This window comes from Rhinopithecus bieti, unplaced genomic scaffold, assembly GCF_001698545.2.
Source record: "Rhinopithecus bieti isolate Rb0 unplaced genomic scaffold, ASM169854v2 scaffold_3043, whole genome shotgun sequence".
In the NCBI taxonomy this organism is placed as follows: Eukaryota; Metazoa; Chordata; class Mammalia; order Primates; family Cercopithecidae; genus Rhinopithecus; species Rhinopithecus bieti.
The window spans coordinates 5,153,347-5,175,952 of record NW_016804580.1 but is presented as its reverse complement, the minus strand read 5'-3'; the positions used below and the strand labels follow the sequence as shown (position 1 = coordinate 5,175,952).

The 22,606-nt window shown below is 37.7% G+C and overlaps 1 protein-coding gene across 1 annotated transcript in view; it reads left to right on the top strand.

The window, feature by feature from the left end:
* The first annotated feature begins 889 nt into the window (after nucleotides 1–889).
* The window catches only part of NEBL (nebulette), a 119,978-nt gene continuing 98,261 nt past the window's right edge, over nucleotides 890–22,606 (top strand). The window contains 6 exon segments of the mRNA XM_017869178.1: nucleotides 890–1,105; nucleotides 1,203–1,274; nucleotides 8,092–8,210; nucleotides 9,848–9,890; nucleotides 9,892–9,945; nucleotides 17,143–17,253. Of these exon segments, the coding sequence (XP_017724667.1) occupies nucleotides 1,028–1,105; nucleotides 1,203–1,274; nucleotides 8,092–8,210; nucleotides 9,848–9,890; nucleotides 9,892–9,945; nucleotides 17,143–17,253 (477 nt within the window). The 5' untranslated portion in view covers nucleotides 890–1,027.

Here is a 22,606-nt window from a genome sequence, read left to right as displayed (position 1 = left end):
AGAGAGTCTTGGAATTGCCTGAATTGACATTAAAATATTTGTTTTGAGAAATGTATTTTTAACCTTGGTTTTACATAACCAAGGACATGTACCACATTATAAATATTGTGATGGTTTATTTTTCCAAACTTTTCTGAATGTGGGGTACCCATTGAGTAATAATGCACATCGCCAATGAATTTGTAAAAATTGACATGATGAGTAGAATTGCAGAATTCAAAGATGATGATGATTATTTTTGAAACAGTGATGTTTCTAGAATTGTTAAATTATATATCAACATGTGTTAACTGCAACTTCTCATGTTTAATGATGTTTACAATTAATACAATACCATACTCGCCAGTATAAGACTAACATTCGTAATTAACTCAGAATAGATTCTTTGAAGTGGTTCAAAGGGCTTTTCATAATAAATAACTAGCCTCTAATCAGCTAATATAAAGTGGGTATTTTTTAGGATGTGAGAAGTACTGGTGTGTCTGATAAAACATATAATTTGGGTTAACAAAATGAGTTTGAATGATCCAGATTCTCTACCCCAAGTCAGAAGGAAGGCCGACATTCCAGTGAAAGCTTTATTTAGACAGAGACGAGGAGTCTTTGAGATAACAGGCTTTGGACTGTGCTATCTTGAGTGTTAGAGCTGAGTAGTTTTTGCAGAATCTCTAAGTCGTTTTTACACTCTTTTATGAATGAATAGAATTAGTAAAAGATAAATAAATTTTCTCTTTTGGGTTTCTTAACCAGTGGAAAAAATGTTGACTTTAAAAGTTCATAAAATCAAGTTTTGCCCAAGAATATGTTATGTCCACTTGTGAGGCCAGCCTGGTAGACCTCTGGGATCCTGTTCTGTTCACTCACACACCACTGCGATAAGGAGTGAAGTGTGGGCTAAATAGGGTTGAGGCTTGGGCAAGGGCATTTCGGCCAGAGCACCAGAGACGTCAGCATCTCAAGGGCGCTGTGGTATGAAAAAGGACGCCACATGAGTAAATTTTAAAAATAAATATTTTAAAGGGTAAAAATGAGGGTCCCTGTATTTGAGGATGTAAAAGATGAAACTGAAGAAGGAACAATAGGGGAAGAAGAAAATGAAGACCGGGTGAGTGAGAAAACACATACTCATGACCAGCGTTTGTTCCTCTAAATTGATGATGAGAAAAATGTTCTCTTTCTTTTTTTTTTTTTTTTTCAAACAGGTCTTCTATAAGCCTGTTATTGAAGACTTAAGCATGGAATTGGCCAGAAAATGCACGGAACTCATTAGTGATGTAAGTGGCTGGAGTACTTTCTGTCTTATTTTGCATTGCACCTGTGGTATTATTATGTTATAGAGGCATAGAGCTGTGGGGGAGACCCTGAAATCACCATTTAAAATACAGTCACTTTCCAGATCATGGAACAAAGTCTTGAAATTTTAAGTGATTTCGCCAAGGTCACCTATACGAAGAATTTCTGCTAGAGCGGTCTCCTCATTCTTAATCCAGAATCCTGTCCCTTATGAGTTTTGCTGTCACTCTGGCATGAAATCATAAGGCATTGAATTACAGTATTTATTCCATTTGAGAACTCCCAAAGATTTTAAAATGAATGTAATGATGTAATTTGTCTTGGGAGGCCCTCTATCTAAATGAGTAGTCATTTTTTAACATTTTGGGGCGTTCTGAAGAATCTGATGAATGGACTTGTCTTTCAGAACAGGAAAATGCATATATATATATATATGCATATAACTTTTATTTACAATTAGTGCAAGGGACATTTTTGTTGTGACATTTTTTAGTAACTGGGATTGGTCAATATTACACTTCAAGGGAATCCCAGAATTATTGAATGATTGAACATATAGTTTTATGTTAAATATGTAAGCTAGAATTCAAGAAGTACAAGGAAAAATATTGCTCACCAGGAATGAGAATTTAGATGATCCTCATTAACAGTTCTAAGAGGATTGCTGGTCCAGAGGAAGGGTAACTCCTGTAGAGTGAATATGTGCCTGTGTCTTCATTTAGAAAGATGAGCACAATACTGGTTGTTTCTGTTGTTGATAGTGAGCAAAATGATCAGAATGTTTTGCATGTTTGTTTTCAAAGGGAAGTCAGTCCTGGGCAGGAGGACAATGGGCTGGCACGTCCTCCAAAGTCAACCTGCCTGGGTTGACTCCACAATAACCTTGGAAAGGTTATGTAACCTGGCTGGGCTCCATCCCTCAGCTGTAACATTTATAATAAGATTAAATAATGGTAATGCATCTAAAATGCTGAATAAACTATCTGGAACATTGTGAGTACTCCATAAATGTTAGCTGTTATTAACTACTCTGTCTGTTACTTACTTTTACATCCATCCAATCACAGTTTATATATGACTGGCTCTTTCTGACAAACCAGAAGACAAGCATAAAGGATGGTGGTGGAAATCATACCCTTTCCCATATACTTGACATGTGATGTAATTACCCTTTAAATTAAATATTTCTTTGTGCTATTACTTAATAGTCATTAGCTATTGTGTGTGAAAGTTCTTTGTAAATTGCAATAATAATAAATGACAACAACAACAACAATAACAATATTGGCAACAGTTAAGATTTAGTGACTACTATGTGCAGGGATTGCAGCTTGCGAGGTAGGCACTATGCTTTTTCTCATTTTTGAAGTGAAGAGATAGAGGCACAGAGAGGTTCAGTACCTTGCCTGGGTCACACAGTTAAGCAGCAGCAGTAATATTTGAACACAAAGGCCTCCCTCTTACACTGCCAAGTTATCTCTCACTGCAGATTTCCATGAAATGTTGTTCTTTGCCTTATTATTGTTACGTTACTATTGGTAGTAGTAATGCTACCTACTAAAACTCTAAGTTCCTAACCTCTTCCAGTTTGATATATTTTTATTGAAGTGCAATTATAATTGAGCTAACTTGTGTTACATAAACCATCAGGACTAAAGTGGTAACTGTAGTTAGTAGGTGATTTTGTTGGAGTTGTTTTGGGTAAGATCGTTTTTCAGTGACTTTAAAACCAATGTGTTGTGAGGGGTGGTGCCTTTATCATTTTGCAAAAGCTTAAAGCCATACATTTCACACCCATGTAGGTAAAATTAAACAGATAGGCATACTTTCTGTTTATTAGAGATATCTGTTGCATAGTAGAATGTACTACTTAAATATTTAGGACATTATTATTGTGGCTTAATTTATATCTGTGTTCACATTCACATTTTGCTTCCAAATAGAATTCTATACTTGCTGAGATACTTATTTAATTTTTAGATTTTTTCCTTTTCTTTTCCCCTGCCCTGCCCTGCCCTGTCCTTCCCTTCCCTGCCCTTCCCTTCCCTTCCTTTTATGACAGGGTCTCACTCTGTTGCCCAGGCTGGAGTTTCATGGTGTGACCACAGCTCACTGCAGTCTCAATCTCTTGGGCTCAAGTGATTCTCCAGCCTTAGCCTTCCAAGTAACTAGAACTACAAGTGTGTGCTACCGTGCCTGGCTAATTTTCATTTTTTTTTTTTTTTTTTAGAGATGGAGTCTCACTATGTTGCCCAGGCTGGTCTCAAACTCTTGGCTTCAAGTGATTCTCCTGCCTCGCTCTCTCAGAGCACTGGTATTACAGGTGTGAACCAGCAGGCTGGCCCTGCTTCGTTTTTATAGATGAGAGGGATAGTTTCATGGACTTCTCTTCATGGTATGGCCTAATTATTACTCTTTGAACTTCTTCCAGCCTTCCTATGTCCTTAATAACCAAGATGTAATAATCATAACTGTGCAGAGCGATACAGATGTGGACGGTCTAGATCATGTGTAGGATAATGTTTTGCTTAGCTTCTAGCACCCTTTATGATGCTATGAAGAGTTTCTTAGACTTGGGAGCTGCAGAAAGCTGTTAGATTAGCTTGATGATCTGTAGACCATCAGAGCCATTTAATTCCTAATTTCTGACCTGTAGCTCCTAGCTTAGGACCCGTCATCTTTAAATAATAGTTTGAATTATTTTAACCATACTAGGGCTAGATCTAATCTGTAGTTTTCTGCCCTCTTGCCTGGCCCTTTGAGAACTTCTGAAGTTCATCTCAGTTTGCCATTTCCCTTACCGAGACAGCTTGGAGTCAGTTGACCTGTAGACACTGCTGTATCATTCCATTGTCAGACAATCTGTAGAAATGTTAAGCAAGATTGGCCTAGAGATCAGCCCTAGGAGGCCTGCACTGCTTCGAATTCTCCATAGAGAGAAATGTCAGTTTTTCAGTTCAAGTGGCTTCACTTTGGGAATCAGCATAAGGCATTTTTCTTTCTTTCTGTTTCTCCCCCATCCTAGTTTCTGCTTTGCACCTGCTCTACCAACATTATGGGGTTTCCCTCTGCACAACTCACTTCCCAGTCTTGAAGAACAGCTGGTCTTCTGAGGCAGCCTCTTTTATTTTTCTGTTAATCACATAATGCTATTATTTTCTCAGATATATTCTCGCAGATATACTTTCTCTCATATTTAGTCCTGTTAGTCTAATCTAACAATATCTAATCAATTCCTTGACTAAGTTAAACCTATCCACTCTCTTGAGCACTCAGAATCATGGATCTAGTAGCCTTCTGATGGGGAGTCATAAAAAAGATTGGGCAAAAGGGAATCTTTTGTATGTTTCTTGTAAATTAGGCAGAGAGAGCCTTCCGCAGAGCAGGTGGACCACATCTGCATGCAGCCTCTCACTCTGCGTTTAGTTCAAGGCTCTTTAGGGTGTTCATCTGCATGGCAGCAGGAAGAATATTTTCCAGGCAAATAAACGTTGTTGTGGGTAAATCCTTTCAATGCCAAAAACATTAAATTCTATGGTTACTCCTCCAGAGAAAGCTTAGATGATATCAGAAAACCTGGGAGAGTGACCTTAGCTATGACCAGCCCAGTTAAATAATAATGGAGCCATAATTCTTTCTACCATGGCTTATTGAATTTAATTTGTATGATTTCACTTGTGAAAAGGCTTTCCAGATACTCTCAGTTAAGAATGCTTGTGAAAGTGTTCCTATTTCTCCACATCCTCTCCAGCACCTTTGTTTCCTGACTTTTTAATCATTGTCATTCTAACTGGTGTGAGATGGTATCTCATTGTGGTTTTGATTTGCATTTCTCTGCACACCAACATGGCACATGTGTACATATGTAGCAGACCTGCACGTTGTGCACATGTACCCTAGAACTTAAAGTATAAAAAAAGAAAAAAAGAATGCTTGTGAAAGGAAAGAGCCTCAAACATCTCCATGTCTGTCATCCGATTTCAGCCTTTAGCTAATCTCATACTCATTCAAAGAAACTTGGCCAGGAGGAGGAAGCGACCCTGCACTAAATTCATCCTAACTCTAATGGAGACATTGTGGGATTCGTGGGTAAGGGCAAAAGAGAAGGTCAATGTTTGGGACATCTTAATGATCATGAAGTCATCAATTTTGCCCTTTTGTTTTCAGTGTAAAATGAGTTGGGTTGTGTATTGGTTAGGAGTGCAGATGACTGTAAAAACAGGAAAGCTCTAACACAATGACTTAACAAGTAGGTTTTTTGTTTCCCCAGCTGCCACATATAGAGCCTGGAGGTAGCTAGTTCAGTCTGGATACTATGGATGTTATCAGTCTCCCAGGCTCCTTTCCTTCTATTCTGTCATCATTAGTATGGTGGCTTATTCCTTGGTAATGCATCATTGCCGCTGCCTTCCCTGTGATTGAGAAAGGAAAAGGTGGAAGACAGAGTGTCAAAGGGTTGTGCAGCGTCTCTCCCTTTATACCAGAAATGCTAGAAGCACTTCTGGGAAGATTTCCACTAAAGTCGCAGAGCTTGTGGCCTCCCCAGGCCAAACACTGAATGGCATGACCATGCCTGGTTTAGATCAGTTTGTCCTCTGGGACTGGGGCAGGAGCCTGGCTGCTCTCATTAATCCATCTGGGCTCTTTTAATAGGAGACAATGGGAGTGGCCAGTCTATCCAATAGGTGGTGTCAACCCAAGATTGTAAGATGTAGACATGGTTGTAATAAAATATAGCCATCTATTCAGTGATTTTTAGGTTACCTAAGATTTATTTCATTGACCAATATAGTTCCCTTTCAGTGATCATTTCCTATTATCTTGGCATAGGAAGGCTACTAATATGTAACTATTATTTATATAAATATTCCTTAAATATTTAAAAATCTAAGATTCTTTGCTTATTGTCATTTATATTGCACAATTCATTTGAAATCACACGTGATTGTGTGTTACTTGTAACAAATTGTACAATTTCTCTTGAATTGTACAATTGTAAAGGATCTTAAATTTTAAATGCACCTTCAATTAAAATATACAAATATATGTATCTTTTTAATAAAGACCCAAGAAAAAGAAAACACAGTCCACAATTAAGACTGAACTATTTGTCTGCCTAACAGAAGAAGTAAATACCTCACCCTTATCCAGTCTTCCTGTCCTGAACATTCTGCATGTGTCAGACTTTATCAGGAGGCTGTAGCCACAAGCACATACCACTGCAGTGAAGAATGTGAATGTGATGGGGAATAGATGGTGGCAAAAGATAAAAATAATGAGTCAAACTTAAGCCTAATGATAGGCTATTTTCTCTCACACTTAATTATATAACGGAGATACTTTTTTTTCCGTATGATCAAAATAGCCTACTATTTATCATACTGCCATTAACAGTTTAATTACTAGTGGCTGAGGAGGGTGATTTGCAGGAACCTAAAATTATGGCTAATCTCTGAGAAGAAAAAAAAGTAATTTAGTGCTCAGATAAGATAAATATGTTCTCATGTTGATTTCATGAATAAAGCAAATGTTTAATGTGGTAGGCATCTGATATCCAAGAGTCACAGCAGTGCAATATGGCAATTTGAAATAACTTTACTTAATCCGTATCTAGTTCTACCGCAGGTTAAGTAATGCCCCTCAAATCAGGTTTGCATATGGGAAAATCTCCATGTACCATTAGTGTATAACATCAATATTATTCACGTCTTCTAAGAACCAGGTAATATATGCAATTCAACTCCACTTTTGGGTTATAATTAGGGAGAACATATAATTTATCATCTGAAACAGGAACACTTTTCCAGTCTAAGTATTTATGGTCTTGGGAGGATAAACATGACTATATTACAGAGTGATACAACTTTTAGCAAATTACCTCCATCTTCTCAACGAGTCATCGTTTTGCCTCCCAGTTTCCAGATTGTGCAGCAATTAGTGTGACAATGTGATTATATTTTAGGTCCTTCTCCACATTTCCTGACTTCTTTTGGTCTGAAATGTCAACCTGGTTCTTCCCCCAGCCCAACAATTCTGGCCTCTCCCCAAAGGGGAAGAGAGTGAGTCATTTGACTTGTGAGTTGCAGAGAAGAGATGAGCAGGCTTAGCTAAGCCTCACTGGGCTTTCTCTTGCTGATCTCCAGCAAGAAGGCATTCTGGAATGATCTCTACCACATAGCAAGCCTTCTGGGTAGGTTCAGCACTTCTCTGCGCTGGGGAGGAGGATTGGGAAACCTATGGGTGCTCATAAATTGGGAGGAATTAGTAACAGGAAGCCCACGGTGGCCACAATTTAAGCCTCTTCCTCTAATCAAACATGTCTAGGTGGTAACGCTAATAGTGATCCCCATTTGATTTCTGCCTCTACTTCTTAATTGGTCACATCTGCCATGCTGACTACTTATTTTCTACCTTGAGGTAGGCAGCTATGTTTCTGTTTGGCTAAAGGCTTAAGTGTCAAGGCTTAAAAGCAACAAAGCACCAGGACACTTGTAGGAGTGAGACGGCATATGCTTGCTAATTGCACTGGGCAGGCTGGGTAAACAGGACCCATCATCCGGGGTGTTGATGCTTAACTGGACCCTCGCTTATCTAAAGAATGGTCTTTCCTCACTGTGCCTCATCATCTTTGCAATCCTGTGCTGGATATCCGTTTATTTAACTTGGCTTGTTTTGAGGCCCCTTTCACATTTGAGTATTTACTTCAGTAAATGGACTTTATCGACCTAATTCTCATGCAAAAAAGGCCATTAGAATTGTTTTCTTTTCTCTTCTTATGTAAATCATTCTCTTTTTTAGATCCATTATAAAGAAGAGTTTAAAAAGTCCAAGGATAAGTGTACATTTGTGACTGACACTCCTATGCTAAACCATGTAAAAAATATTGGTGCTTTTATTTCTGAGGTAAGGTATCAAAAGCTTGCAAACTGGCTTGCATTTTCTTTTCTTTTATATAGATGAAAGTCTGTGCATTAAAGAGATGGCGAATAATATTTTCAAAAGCACTCCTGAATGTTAGTAATAGCTACATAATTATCTAATGCGATGCACTGTCATTTAACTCATATAGATTGACATATTTTACTATGTATGGTTTATATATTTTATTATACATGTCTATATTTTGACTCTAAATCTTTCTTATGTATATACAGTTCCTCTTGAAAAGGCATCTTTTTATTCAATAAGTAGAAAGCACTGGCACAATGGTTCACTTTAGAAGTTCCATTATTTTGTTTCCTAATAGATATATTAGAGATAAATGATTGAACATCATTTTGGAAATAAATAAGATTTACCAGTTGTCTAAAATGTAGTATCTTTGATAAATAATGTTAAATGAATTTAAACTATTTTGGAGTAGGATAAAATTCAGTTCAACAGTGATACCTATTATGAAACCACAGACTGAGGAATATGCTACATTCATTTTCCAGCTGAAAAATTATGTAGTTTCTTTCTGAAAGCATTTGGAACTACAGTTTATGTTGCATTGTAAAGCATAATGTTAACGATGATGATTTCTGTGATGAGGCATTACTGTAGTCTGTGAATAGATCACTTAGAAGAAATACGTTTGAAAAGAAAAGGAATGAAATTATGTTGTAAATGACTGACCTCTAGTGTTTCATAAATTATGTTGGAAAAAGATCAACTGGATATTCTTGGGATTATTTCTGCTAATGCGAAACAATTTTGAATGAAATCAGTACATTTTATTTCATTAAGTACCAGAATCCAAAGCGTGTGGTAGCAGAAGGCTTGCACAGGATCTGTGCTCAATAAATCAATACTCAAATCTAGCTCTGAGCAGGAAGAACATCAGGAACTCGTCTGCAGATAATGGAAGAACACAGTTTGTTTGTCTTAGCTATGTTCCGTTATCCTGTGCAGATAAATACTTGATGTTCTCAATTATTGATTATATTTCCTGAAGGAGTTAATTGCAGAGCAAAATATTGGAAGTGAGCAATCTGTTGTGTTCCCTTGAACCTTAGTTTTCCCAAGAGGAAAGAGTGTTTGTCTTTGGAGTAGTGATTGAGATGGCTTACAGACAGTGCAGGTTAGAGGTGGGTAGGCACATAAACAACAAAAAAGCACTCCACCCTCCCCCTGGAGCAGGAGGAGGCTGAGAAGACCTGAATAAAAGAACACTGTCCTTTGTCAAGTTCTAGATAGTAGATTCTAACGACTTGTATTTTCTGGAACAACTCGAATTGCTTGCTCACTCATCCAGCATGAAACTGTCAATACACACAAATAGATTTACTTTTAGAAATGTGCTTGTGTTTAAATAGAAAGACAGCCGTTATGTCCTTGCATGTCTCATTGAAAGCGTTCTCTATGATAAATTGGATTTATTTCTATCTCTTCAGAATATGTTTGTCAGCTCCAGTATCTAAAATTAAAATGGTCTGCAGATTTTAAAATCAATTCTGTTTTGGAAGAAAGTTTCTTCTTTTCTTCTTAAATTCATAAATTAAAAAAAAGGGAATTGTGGGGGGGGGAGTTTATTTATTAACTTTTTCCTGTTTTTTTCCCAGGCAAATTAAAGGCAGCATAAAGCAGATCTTTCTAATTCTCTTTATAAGCGGATGCCCAGCCACAATTGACAGTGTTTTTGCAAGAGAAGTTACACAGCTCCAGAGTGAGGTGGGGTTTTCCTAAAGTGTTTCATAATTATGTAGATAAAACATATAACTGGAAAAAAGTTACTTAGCATTTTAATAAAATGTCTTCATCATGGGTGTTAAATACCAAATGAAAGTTGAAAGCGACTGATTAATGTGCTGTCAGTAGTTGCTGTTGAAACTGCAGAAAGTGAAAAGGACATGCAGGTTTTTGTCAGTCACGTGCTACTGTTTTCTGAGTCCCTTTCAACGCAATTTATAGAGCAAATCTTAATCTCATTTAGACAGCTTACATGGATGAAATTCTCATAGTAAATATTAAACTGTTCCCTAATTTCATATATGATCCCTAAGTAGAGAATATTTGAATAGCTTGCTAAAAGCCACATAAAGAGATAATGGGGCTGGACACTCTGGCTCAGGCCTGTAATCCCAGTACTTCAGGAGGCCAAGGTGGGTAGATTGCTTGAGCTCAGGAGTTCAAGACAAGCCTGGGCAACATGGCAAAAGCTGGTCTCTACCAAAAATACAAAAATTAGCCATGCGTTGGCATATACCTGTGGTGCCAGCTAGTCAGGAGGCTGAGGTGGGAGGATTGCTTGAGCCTGGGAAGTTGAGGTTGCAGTGAACCAAGATCATGCCGCTGCACTCCAGCTACAGCAACAGAGTGAGACTCTGTCTCAAAAAAAAAAAAAAAAAAAAAAAAAGATAATTGTTAAGTTCAGTATCTACAGATCTGCTTCATCAATTAAACAAGTGGTCCCTGAATTTCCTTTTCTGTGGATTGTGTTTTCCTTTAGGATATCTCAGGCTACCAAAAGAGCCCCATCAGGTGGAAGTTACAATTTGGTGATTGCCAGTTGCAGAGGAACTTAAGAATTGTCATCATGTAAACTCATTTTGAATCCAGAAGGGTTTAAGAGTAATTTTCTCTTTGTAGCGTATCAACACATAAGGCATTCTTAATCTATTGCATTTCCTAAAACAGAATTTCTAAATGGAATGTTTCGCCTCTTTCTGGTTCATCTTAATGTTGTGTTTTCTTCACAGAACAATCAAATTTGGGGACGTTATTTTGTAATCTATTCTTTAGCTGTCTCAGCTACACAAGAGCAGGGACTTCATCTGTCTTGTTCCTTGCTCTGGTCTCGGAAGAGTTCCTGGCACACAGAGGGTGCTCAGTAAAGACTCGTAACATGGATTTTGTGGAATTTTGAAATTTTCTTTCCAAGGATATGCTTCCTTTTACATAGTTTGTATTCTTCATTTCACATATTAGGTTAATAATAGTAAACACACAGAAGTTGTTCTATGCATTTCACGTGTATTTATGCCAGTCAGTCCTCACAACAACCCAATGAGGTGTCCCCAGTTTAGAGTTGTGGAGGCTGAAGCACAGAGAGGTTAAGTCAGTTGGCCAAAGTGGCACAGCCAGTAAATGGTAGCACCGGCACGTGAATATGGGCAGTCTGGCCCCAGAGTCTAGGTTTTTAACCACACACTATGCTATATTTTTCCTACCATTTCCAACCCTCTTTTCTTATTAAGTAAGTTTACTTCTTTCCCCAGAATTTCCCCAGAATCTCTCTCTTTTTTTTTTAGATGGAGTCTTGCTTGCTCACCCAGGCTGGAGTGCAATGGCTTGATCTCAGCTCACTGCAACCTCTGCCTCCCGGGTTCAAGTTATTCTCATGCCTCAGCCTCCTGAGTAGCTGGCATTACAGGCGCACACTACCACACCTAGCTAATTTTTGTGTGTGTTTTTTTTTTTTTAGTAGAGACAGGGTCTCGCCATGTTGGCCAGGCTGGTCTCGAACTCCTGACCTCAGGTGATCTGCCAACCTCAGCCTCCCAAAGTGCAGGGGTTACAGGTGTGAGCCACTGTGCCGTACCTTTCCCCAGAATCTTTTTAAGTAGAGATACCTAGATAATCTTATTTTTAAATTTTTTTTTAAGTTCTGGGGTATATGTGCAGCATGTGCAGATTTGTTACATAGGTAAATGTGTGCCATGGTGATTTGCTGCACCTATTTAATATCAACCCATCCCCTAGGTATTAAGCGCAGCATGCATTAGCTATTTTTAAGTAGTCTGAAAATACATTACTCTTGAAAAGTGCTGAGCATAGTTATTCTTTGCAGAACACCTTTAAGTATTTCACTATTACAAATTTAAATGTTCACTGTGTACCTGACTTGGCAGTAAACTAATCTCAGTTATGCAACATGCAGCTTAAAATATATGATGTCAAGGTTCTGCATGGGTGACTGTGACTAATATGCCCTTTATTTTTCCTGCCAATATCTGGCCACCTAAGCACTTGCTGATAATGTGGGTTACTTTAAAAAGCAGAAAATTACAACCCAACACTTGATATGTGACAAGCAACAATTAAGCAGTAAAGAAAGAAAAGGAAAACAGTCTGTTATTGCTTTTATACTTCCTTGGGAAGGTAACTTTTCCGATATTTGCATCCTCATTTCTTTGGAAGCACACAATAGCTCTCAACTTCTTATAGCATAAATAGGTCTATAATACACAAATCCCTGCCACGTAGAACTTAACATGAAAAATAATCCAGGTTGTATATTTTGGAATCTATCATTTGTCAGAATAGGTTCCCACTAACATTGTTAACATGTTATCCTATACTAAAATAGACACCACTGGGAAAGATACATATGCACTCACTTTCTAGCATTGCTTTCCATTGTTGTAATTAGTCACTGAACTTGTTAATAAAGAAAAACCTGGATTCTGGATAAGGTAGCTATTTCAAAGATGTATGTAACCGTCATAACATTTCTTTAGATTTACGTACATCAATGTTATTATTGTTAAAATTGTGATTCTTAGAGTTTACCTAATAACAAGAGGGGCAAGAAAGTAGAAGAACTATTTGACAGTGTCTGTGATAATTAAACAACTAAACATTTACTGTGTCCAAATAGTATCAGATTTGTGATATCCTAAATTGGAGTATTGGATGAATTCAGAAATTTAATGACATTCTGGGTTCTAATGAAAAGTCTCTTCAACTTTTGACAAATTATTAAAACAAACTATTATCTTAAAGTCAATTTGCAAACACTCTCAGATGCTTAAATTGAAACTAGAATGATAAGGTAAAGTTAGCTGGATGAGCACTTACAGAAAATGCCTGAAAGGAAGAAATGCCAGAAAAAGACAGAAATGTAGAGTTTTTAGGAGGCCATTTTATTAGCTATCCCGTTAACAATTTTATAAGCACAGATTACAAAGAAAGCTTCTGAAAATGAAATGGACCATGCCATGAGGTGGCGAGATCCTTCTCATCAGGGCTGTTTCAGGCACAAAGGCTAAATAATGCCTTATCATAGAAGCAATTCAAGCTACTCAGGCATTGGAACTGCAGCTTAATGAGAGTCTATGTGTCATCCACAGTGGTCGCAGGATTCTGTTTCAGAAGTTCAGAGGTGTCTATGCTATGGGAATAAAAGCATATTTACCTGTGTCACATAAAATGTAATGTAAGTTATGTTATTGTTCTGATCATCTTTGTAGCATCCTATGCTATGTTGTTAGAAATAACCATCAAGTAGAGTTAAGGAGCCAAATAAATCATACTTTTCAGAGGCAAAGCCATTATTTTAATTTTCATTCTTGACCTCCTTGGCCCGTAAACTTGAATTTAGAGATCTGTGAATTTTCTGAAAGCAAGGGCAGGGAGAAGCTTCAGGGCGTCTGTAAAACCCCCAATTTCAATGCCAGATTTGGCCAGGTGCTGTGGCTCAGGCCTGTAATCCCAGAACTTTGGAAGGCCGAGGCGGGCAGATCTCTTGAGCCCAGGAGTTCAAGACCAGCCTGGGCAACATAGTGAGACTCCATCTCTAAAATAAATGAATAAATAAGTAAATGCCAAAAAATTCTGTAAGTTAAACATAAATGTACATTTTATCTGTATACATATGAAATATAAAATATGCTGTAAGATCAAAAATGTAAAATAAATGTATTTATCGCTTGTATAAACATAAAGTATATATGACTATTGCAAGTGGACTCCTGTCTCCAGGTTCCTAATAACATGGCAATCTTAGTTCTCAAAATATGAAGAAAACAGCATTAATCTAGGGAAATGCCATACAATAATGACAAATCCTAAGAAATCAAATTTATCAGCAAATTTATTAGCTTGACACAATTTTCCATTAGCTATTTTAAAAAAGAAAATTAATATGATAAATTAAAGTTCAGCTCCCTCCAAGTTGATGTAATCTTAATTCTAAAGTGGTACTTAGTAGCAGCTATAAATGAAATGACGATTTTAATGCTGCAAGTAGAAAATTACATAGCCTTTTTAAGAAAGAGTGCTTTTTGAAATTGTGCTTGATGACTCATCATTTCTATGATAACCCACAAAATGATCAGCTGCATTGTGTTACATTTATCTAGTCACAAGTATATGATAGTAGGTCTGAAGTACAAAATAAACCAGGCAACCATGAAAAAGGAAATAGGCATATACTAGTTCTTTTCATTTAAGACGAAGGAGCAAATCTCATAGAAGTTTTTCCTTGGCTTTATAGACTTGGGTACCCATTAAACTCCTCCTTCCCCTACCTCTGGGTTATAACACAGGGTGTAATAGAACTGAGATAATGGACTTTCTCCACCTGAATGGAGGTTTTTAAAGGGTTCCCTGCTTAACATAATTAATTGGTGAAAATGTAAAGATGCAGTCTCCAGAGGGAGATATCTTGATGGAGTATATTGATGGACAGACTTTAACAAGATGAATTATCCCTAGAACAACGTGAGGTGCTGCTTCTGAGTCCCGGTAACCAACCAAATCCTCAGGATTTGAGGCAGAAATATGGCTGGGCAAGACTTAATAAGACTTAAAGTTATCAGTTGACAGAAGTCTCAGCATAGCTATCAAAAGAAAAATATTGTGATCTATGGATATGTTAATAACGTTTAGCACGGGGGAGGTGATAACCTAGATGAAATCTGACAGTTCTAATTAAGATTGGTCCGACCATTGTGAGCACCTTAAGAAAGAGATTGATAAATTGGGATTTGGGCTGAAGAGAGCATGTAAGGCGTTCAGGAGTACAGCACTTTAATCCATACTGCGAGTCTGGAGGAACAGAAGTCATTGCCGACTGTCTTCCCACATTGGAAGCTCTGTCTCATGAACTAGGCTCTTTTCATATGGCCACATAGATGCAGCTAGGGGGAGATAGACTGGGGTTTCAGTAAAGAAAGAACTTTTAACCTGAGCTTTCAGAATTTAGAGACTGTGGTGGCCCGGGTTGAGTTCTCTTTCAGTGGAAGTTTTGAAAACTAGATGGGGTCTGTCCAGAGAGGGGATTGAAACACTGATAGTTATACCAGATGACATTTTTTTTGGATGATGAGATTCAATGACTTTAGTTGTAAAAATCAGACTTATAATGATCCATTAATCCTTTAAATAGGTTTATTATCCAAGTTGAATGGGTGGTTAATACTGTTTATAAAAGCCAATGAAGGGTTTAAGCTCACAAGAATGTTTAGTAAACTCATTTATTCATCCGTTCACTAAACATTTATTGCATTTCTACTCTGTCATTCACTATGATAGGCACAGGATAAAAAGATGTATGAGACAGGCGTGCAGTCAAGGAGCTCATATTGGTAAAAACTTTCTCCTTAAGTTTAATTTTATATATTCTTTGCATTGAAAACTACATCTTGTTTTGTTGTTGGTAAAGCCTGTTCTAGTTTTTCTTTTTCTTTCTCTTTCTCCTTTCCTTTCATTTCCTTTAGTTTCCACTTCTCTTCCCTTTCTTTTCTCCTTTCCTTTCTTTCTTCTCTTCCCTTCTCTTTCTCTCCTCCCTTCTTTCCTTCCTTCCTTCCTTTTCTTTCCTTTTTTCTTTCTTTTTTTCTTTCCTTTCTTTCTCCTTCTTTCTCTTCTCTTCTCTTCTTTTCTTTTCTGTCACAGGATCTTACCCTATCACTCAGGCTGGAATGCCATGACTCACTGCAGCCTCGACTTGCTGGGATCAGGCAATCCTCCTGCCTCAGCCTCCCATGTAGCTGGGACAACAGCCATGTGCCACCATACCTGGTTTTGTTTTGATATTTTGTAGAGATGGGGGCCTCACTTTGTCATGATCAAGTCTCCCTCTTTGACTTATCTAATTACACGCATGAGCCACTGAGCCCAACCTACTTTTTCTTTCTTAAGTTGCCATTTTTCTCATGTCAAGTAATTCCAACTCCATTTAACATCCTTTTAGTATTAAACTTTTAATATATTTTAAAATTAATATTGCCTTTCTGTCCTTCATTTGTTATTGTTTTATTCTCATTCTTTTAGCTATTCATTTATTTATTCATTCACTGAGCAATATTTTGTGCCAGGCAGTCCTCTGGGTTCTGAGGATTCAGTGAACATAACAGTTGTGTTTAGTAAGGGAAGACGGATAAGTAATTATACATAAACTAAACAAAGTAATTAAACATTATGAAGGAAATAAATAGGTTAATAATATCAATGGAGACCAAGGGGATAACTTGGTTTCTGTCTTTCGGTTCCTCTTTAATTTCCAACTTTGTGGTTGAGTTTGGTTACATCTACTTCTGAGATATCTTTCTCATATCCCCTCTCCATCCTAGTATGGAGGAAATTCAACATAGTGGTTATGGATGGTATCAGTCCATTTCCCTAGTGGAGGCCAAGACTTGACGTATCTGAGAATTTTGCCTGCATGCTATATTTTCTCCCAAAGGTTTGTGCATTTGATGAAGCTTATATTATCTTATAGCTGTGCCTACATAAAATCAGACCCAATCATTTGAAAACTAACAGTTTACTTTCAAATATCCTATAATTCCCCTCTACTTAGTTGTTTTACCAAGATTTAAATCTTTGACATCTATACCCCAGAAAGCTCTTGGATGTGGATGATTTCCCAAAACTGCACCCAAGGTTTAAGCTAGAAGAATAAAAATGGAAATTCCATCTTTGGTCAAGGACATTTTGAAATAAACCACAAAGAGTTAGAATTAGGAATCTGAACAGAAGCACAAAGATGAATGCATTGTGGATACTGTCTTGTTACAGAGATTTAGGCAAATTAACTATCAGTGGTGGTATTCAAATATATAAAGTCCTAGCAAAACACTGAAATTTAGCAGGCAAGAATTTGTACATCTCTAAATGGGACTAACAATTATGTGTGTTTTTCAGGTGGCCTACAAGCAGAAACATGATGCTGCCAAAGGATTCTCAGATTATGCCCACATGAGGGAGCCTCCTGAGGTCAAACATGCCATGGAGGTCAATAAACACCAGAGTAATGTAAGGAAGCTCATTTCTCATGATTTTCTAGTGAATTGTTAAGTCATATCAAAGCTTATGATTATTTTGCTGAAATTTAAATATTACAACAGCCCTATTCAAACAATACTTTAATATTTCTTATCAGTCAGAGGTACATCTGAATTACTCTATCCACAGTCATTAACACCTTGCCCAATACCTTTATGTTATCGGGCCCTTTCAGGCATTGGAATTTTGCTTTGTACAAGACAAATGTAGATCCTTTAGACCTATTGGGTTATCAAGCATTTCCAGAGCTTCCTTGACTTGATGCTGAAGCTCATGGCTTCTAAGTCTAGAATCACAGAAGAATTGGAAGAAAGGGCATCAGGAATCAATGACCCACAGACGGATCATTCACTAACACCAGCTATATTGTACCCACTACTGTTTTCTCTTTTCTTTTCTTTTCTTTTTTTTTTTGAGACAGAGCCTTGCTCTGCCACCCAGGCTGGAGTGCAGTGGTGTGATCTCGGCTCACTGCAACCTGTGCCTCCCGGGTTCGAGCAATTCTCTGCCTCAGCCTCCCGAGTAGCTGGGATTATAGGTGCCCACAACCACACCTGGCTAATTTTTGTATTTTTAGTAGAAACAGGGTTTCACTATCTTGGCCAGGCTGGTCTTCAGCTCCTGATCTTGTGATCCACCTGCCTTAGCCTCCCAAAGTGCTGGGGTTACAGGCATGAGCCATTGTGCCTGGCCTATAGTTTCTTTTAGGATGTTTGTAAGAACAAATGGTCCAACCTAAGACCCATGGAAAATATGACAGCAATAGATGCCAAATGGCTGACTTTAAAGCCAAGATGGAGGAAATCCGTCAGTAGAAAATCAGTTTCTTCTTTGGTAAAAGTTAGCAATTGCATCAAGGTTTGCATGCATTTGCTCAATTACCACCACCATCCTGGTGGCCTAGAAGAGTAATTTCTTCCTGGAATTGTAGGGGAAGCTTTTTTTAATCTCCTCATCCTGACTTTTCTCTCCAAAAGGAATGTGTGAACTGTTCGTCAGGTTCTTTATGCATTAAAATCAGTTAAGATAAAGTGCCTATCTTTTTTGGGTCAAGAAACTCCCTTTCTTGGAAAAGTACCGGAAGTCCAGTTGTCATTTCACATAGAGTCTGTTCTGCCACTTAGTCCCTTTATGGAATGGTGCTTGGCTGACCATGTGTCTCCATAGCCCCACTGTGCAGAGTGTTTTTTGCAGAATGGCAGCTGTTATTTGATATTAAATTGCAGTAAGCCAATGTTTAAGTAAAAAAGTGGAATGAGGTTTTACTTTTTAACCCAAATATACAAACATATGCCAATAGCAGAGCACTTTTCTAAGATAGTTTAAGATTGCTAGGAGATGAAGAAGCTACATGTCTATAATTATTTTAAGGGTTCTTTTAAGGGGATGCTTTATAAGAACTGTTTGCTTAAGGATGACTGTAATAATCATAATAACTACCACTTACTGAGCACAGCCGTGCACCAGGAACTATGCCAAGACTTTGATCATTTCCAATTCTCATGAAAACCCTGTACTGATTCTTATTTTGTAGATGAGGAAAATGAGACTAAGAAATCAAACTGCTGAGTCTGCTCTTTCTGTTCCACCTTGCTGTTTCCACCTTAAAGGTCACTGGCAATTAGTCGAGGTTTTAAATGCAGTTTTTAAAAATGGGGAACAAAATAGGTTATCTTCAGATTTCAAATGCACTGCAGGAAAGAATGGCAGAGAAACCCTGAGTTTCCAGTATTTTAACACTGAAGAGACTAAATTCACACAAAAGGCCACGGGTTAGAAGGTGGTCTGGTGGTCTGGGGTGAGGTCTCTTGTTACACGGATCCCCGGGAGGCTCTTTCCAACTCTATAATTCAATGAAATTCAAATACGGAAGTTCCTTATCATAGAACTGGGCTTATTATTTTAACTCTGCCTTTTCTTCTAAAAGGTCTTTGATTGAGGGATTGAGGGAATAGAGTATAAAGCCCTTTTCTCCTTCATTCAATACTGTGTACTTATGGGAGAAGGCTGTATTTACTTATACTCCTCTGCCGACTTGACTCAACCTTTGCATGCAAAGTTTGTACATATAATAGGATTTAGAAAGTGTTTAAGACTATTTACTCAGATTTAAAGTGAGAATGATATTTGTATTCTACCTGTGAAGTAGTTGATATTCCTCTGGAGTCAAGCCACTTAGAATAATACATTTGTTGTCCCTACAATATGAAATTTAAACATAGGTCTTGAAAGTACATCTCTTGGTTCTGTGGGTGGATCTATGAAATCTCTATAAAAGACAATCTCCCATAAACCTGTCTCCTGTAAAAGTTCAGCCCAATGAAACTCATTGCAGAGAATTTGCTAGTAGAATTACCCTTTCATAATGCAGACTGTCACTTTGCACTATGGCTATAAATGACTTCATTTAATTTAAAATAAAAGTGTGTCATGTGTATCTGATTCACCTGAAGACAATGGAAGTCAGCATCTTTGCCTAACTTTATGTTTCCACAAAAATCAAGTCAGATTTCTAATACCTTTTAGTGAACCAGGATTTCTCTCTCTTGTGCCTTTAGAAATGTGAGTAAGCAGAAGAGAATGAGGGATAGGGCTCATGTGACTTTATGGATTAATTTCCACCTTTGAGTAATGGCGTTCCCAGGGGCAGAGTTTTCTGGAGGCAGTAGTCTTTTGTGCCACCCCAAAATTAAATGATCTCCAAACAGTTAAAAAAAAATTTCTTAGAATAGCCTCCACTGTAGTGAAGTGGCGTCATTGTCTGGGGTAATACCTGAGGTTCATCATCTCATGTCAAGTATATTAAGGACATGGACACACACAAGGAGTGAGTTTAGGAGTGGAAGTTTACTAGGCAAAAGAAAGAGAAAGGAGAACAGCTCTCTTTCTTGTGAGAGAGAGGTACACCCAAATGGGACTTGTGCCTTGTGGCAGAGTGCACCGGATTTTATAGATGGGCTTGAGGAGCCGGTTTCTGATTTACATAGGGCCCACAGATTGGTTGGACCAGGTATGACATTTACATAGCCTGTGAGGAAGCTGGTTGCCCCCCGCCTCCAGTCCCACTATGCAAATGGAGTCTTTGCCTGGCGGTTTCCCTGTTGTCTGCTCCCTACTGCACATGTGGTTGGAAAGGAAAAGGGAAGATGGAACTGCCATTTTGAACATGCCTACTCCCAGGTAGCCTTTTCCTATTGGCACAACTGCCAACGTTCACACGTTCAAGCTTCCAGCTCACTTGTGTACGTCTGCAGCTCGATTTTACAGCCTGCTCTTTGTTAGAAAAGAAAATGACTTTGGGGCTGCTTTTCATTAAAAGGAAAGCCTTACCAAGAACTTCCTTACCCTTGCTATCTGCCTAAATAATTTATTCTTAACTCCTGTATCAGTAGCATATAGAAAAGGAACTTGGAGTCAGACGTTGGTTAAAATGCTTCTTGGCCATACGTTGCCTAGATGACCCTGGACAAGTTACTTAATGTCTCTAAATCTCAATTTTCTCATCTGTAAAATGGGGACAACAATATCTACCTCAGAAGATTCTCACAAGTATTAAATGAAACAATATGCGTAAAGGGCTTCACAGAAGAGCCTCCATCTTCAAGGTCGCTGGCATACATTATTGGTTCTATTTGGTCCTCCTTCAATTTTTAAAGGGTGAGTTGGGAGTTTAGGGTGATGTCATAGTTAATTTGAAACAATTAAAGGAAGTCCAATTTATAAAAGGCCAAATCAATATGAAATTTATATTAGGAAATGTTTAGGTCAGAAGGGCATATTCAAAAGGTTCCTGAACCTATCTTACTAATACTATAATCAGAAAATGATTAAAAGCAGCCAACCGAAATCTTTTTGTACCTTAAGGGATATACCCCTGCCAAACTTTTCTAATGTAATTAGAGAAATTGGAGATATTCTATCCCGTGACTTTCCCCTAAAGATGGACTTATAATGAAAGCCCTAGTTATATTATTAGTTCTCATCAATCTTATCAGAGACATGAAGTCCAACGGTTCTGAAATAAGTCAAACAAATTTTAAACTCTATTTTAAGTTTTGTAAGTAATGTGGTCTATACAGACTTGTGATGAAATTGGAGTGGTAAACTTTTCCAAAACACCATATTGGTAATCGATTCAATGTGTATTAGAAAGAAGTATTCAGCGTGGGAAATAAAAGACTTAATGTTCTTTTCAAGAATGATATATGTACTTTCTTAAAATTAATAAAAACTTATCAGCAGACAATTTCTATTCCATCAGAAAGTGAGAAAGCTTAAAGATAAATCAGTAAAATGATACTGGAAAAACAATTATGACTCTACGTGGTTCCCCAATGAGACTTACAATAATGGTGCTTTAGGATTTAGCATTAAAATTAGATATATTAGTATTTTATTCATCTCTAAGACAGAATAGTTAGTAATACTTATTTTGCCTTCTATGCAAGATTATGGTGGTGATAAAATTAAATCATGAATAAGAAAATAAGACAACTTTCATCAACTATAGAATGATTTATAAACAGTGACAGCAATCCTAAAGGATAAACCATTCTGGCCATAACTCTGTAGTTTACTCCTTCTTTTGGAAGATTGAACACTTTTTATCTCTTCTGAATAGTATCTGAACCTATGTTTACTTACCTTTAAAAGGCTTATATTCTCTTACAGAAAAAGAATATTTACAATTTAATAATTTAGTAGGTTTTTACTCACAGCATGCCCAGACAAAGGTAAGCATCATTTGAAATGGAATTAGCAGTCCACATGCCTATTTGATGATACCTGGAGGGCTTCTCTAATGTGAGAGTTTATGCTAAAGACGAAGGTTTTCTTGAGATGGGTTGAACCATTGCTTAAAGATTATTGGTATATACCAGTTACATGATTTGCCTCTGTTCCACAAACTTAAAAGATTATATATTCTGTTTCCTTTCTTCTCACCAAGAATCAGTTTAACCTTCAAAGGGTTCTGGGTCAGCTGGATGTGTTTTCTTTAAGGTCTGTCTGCTCATGCAGGCCTTAGCCCGCACGGCTGGCTGGCTGGCTGGCTGTCACTCCTGCAAGGCTGCCATCCCTGAGCTGTCTTAATCTTCTCATCTCCAAGTAAAAGTCATCTCCTTGACTTTCACTTCAAGGAGAGTCTGTGGAGGTTTTGCTTTTCTCTGGTTTATTAACTCACCTACCAAAGAGTCTCAAATCACTGTTGCCTGAGTATAAAAAGCTTGCTGGAAGGCCACTGTGGATCCTCTGACTGCACGCGTGTCTGCCTATACCTGCAGAGTAAAGGTGTCTATTTCACGTCCACTTTCAAAATCTCACA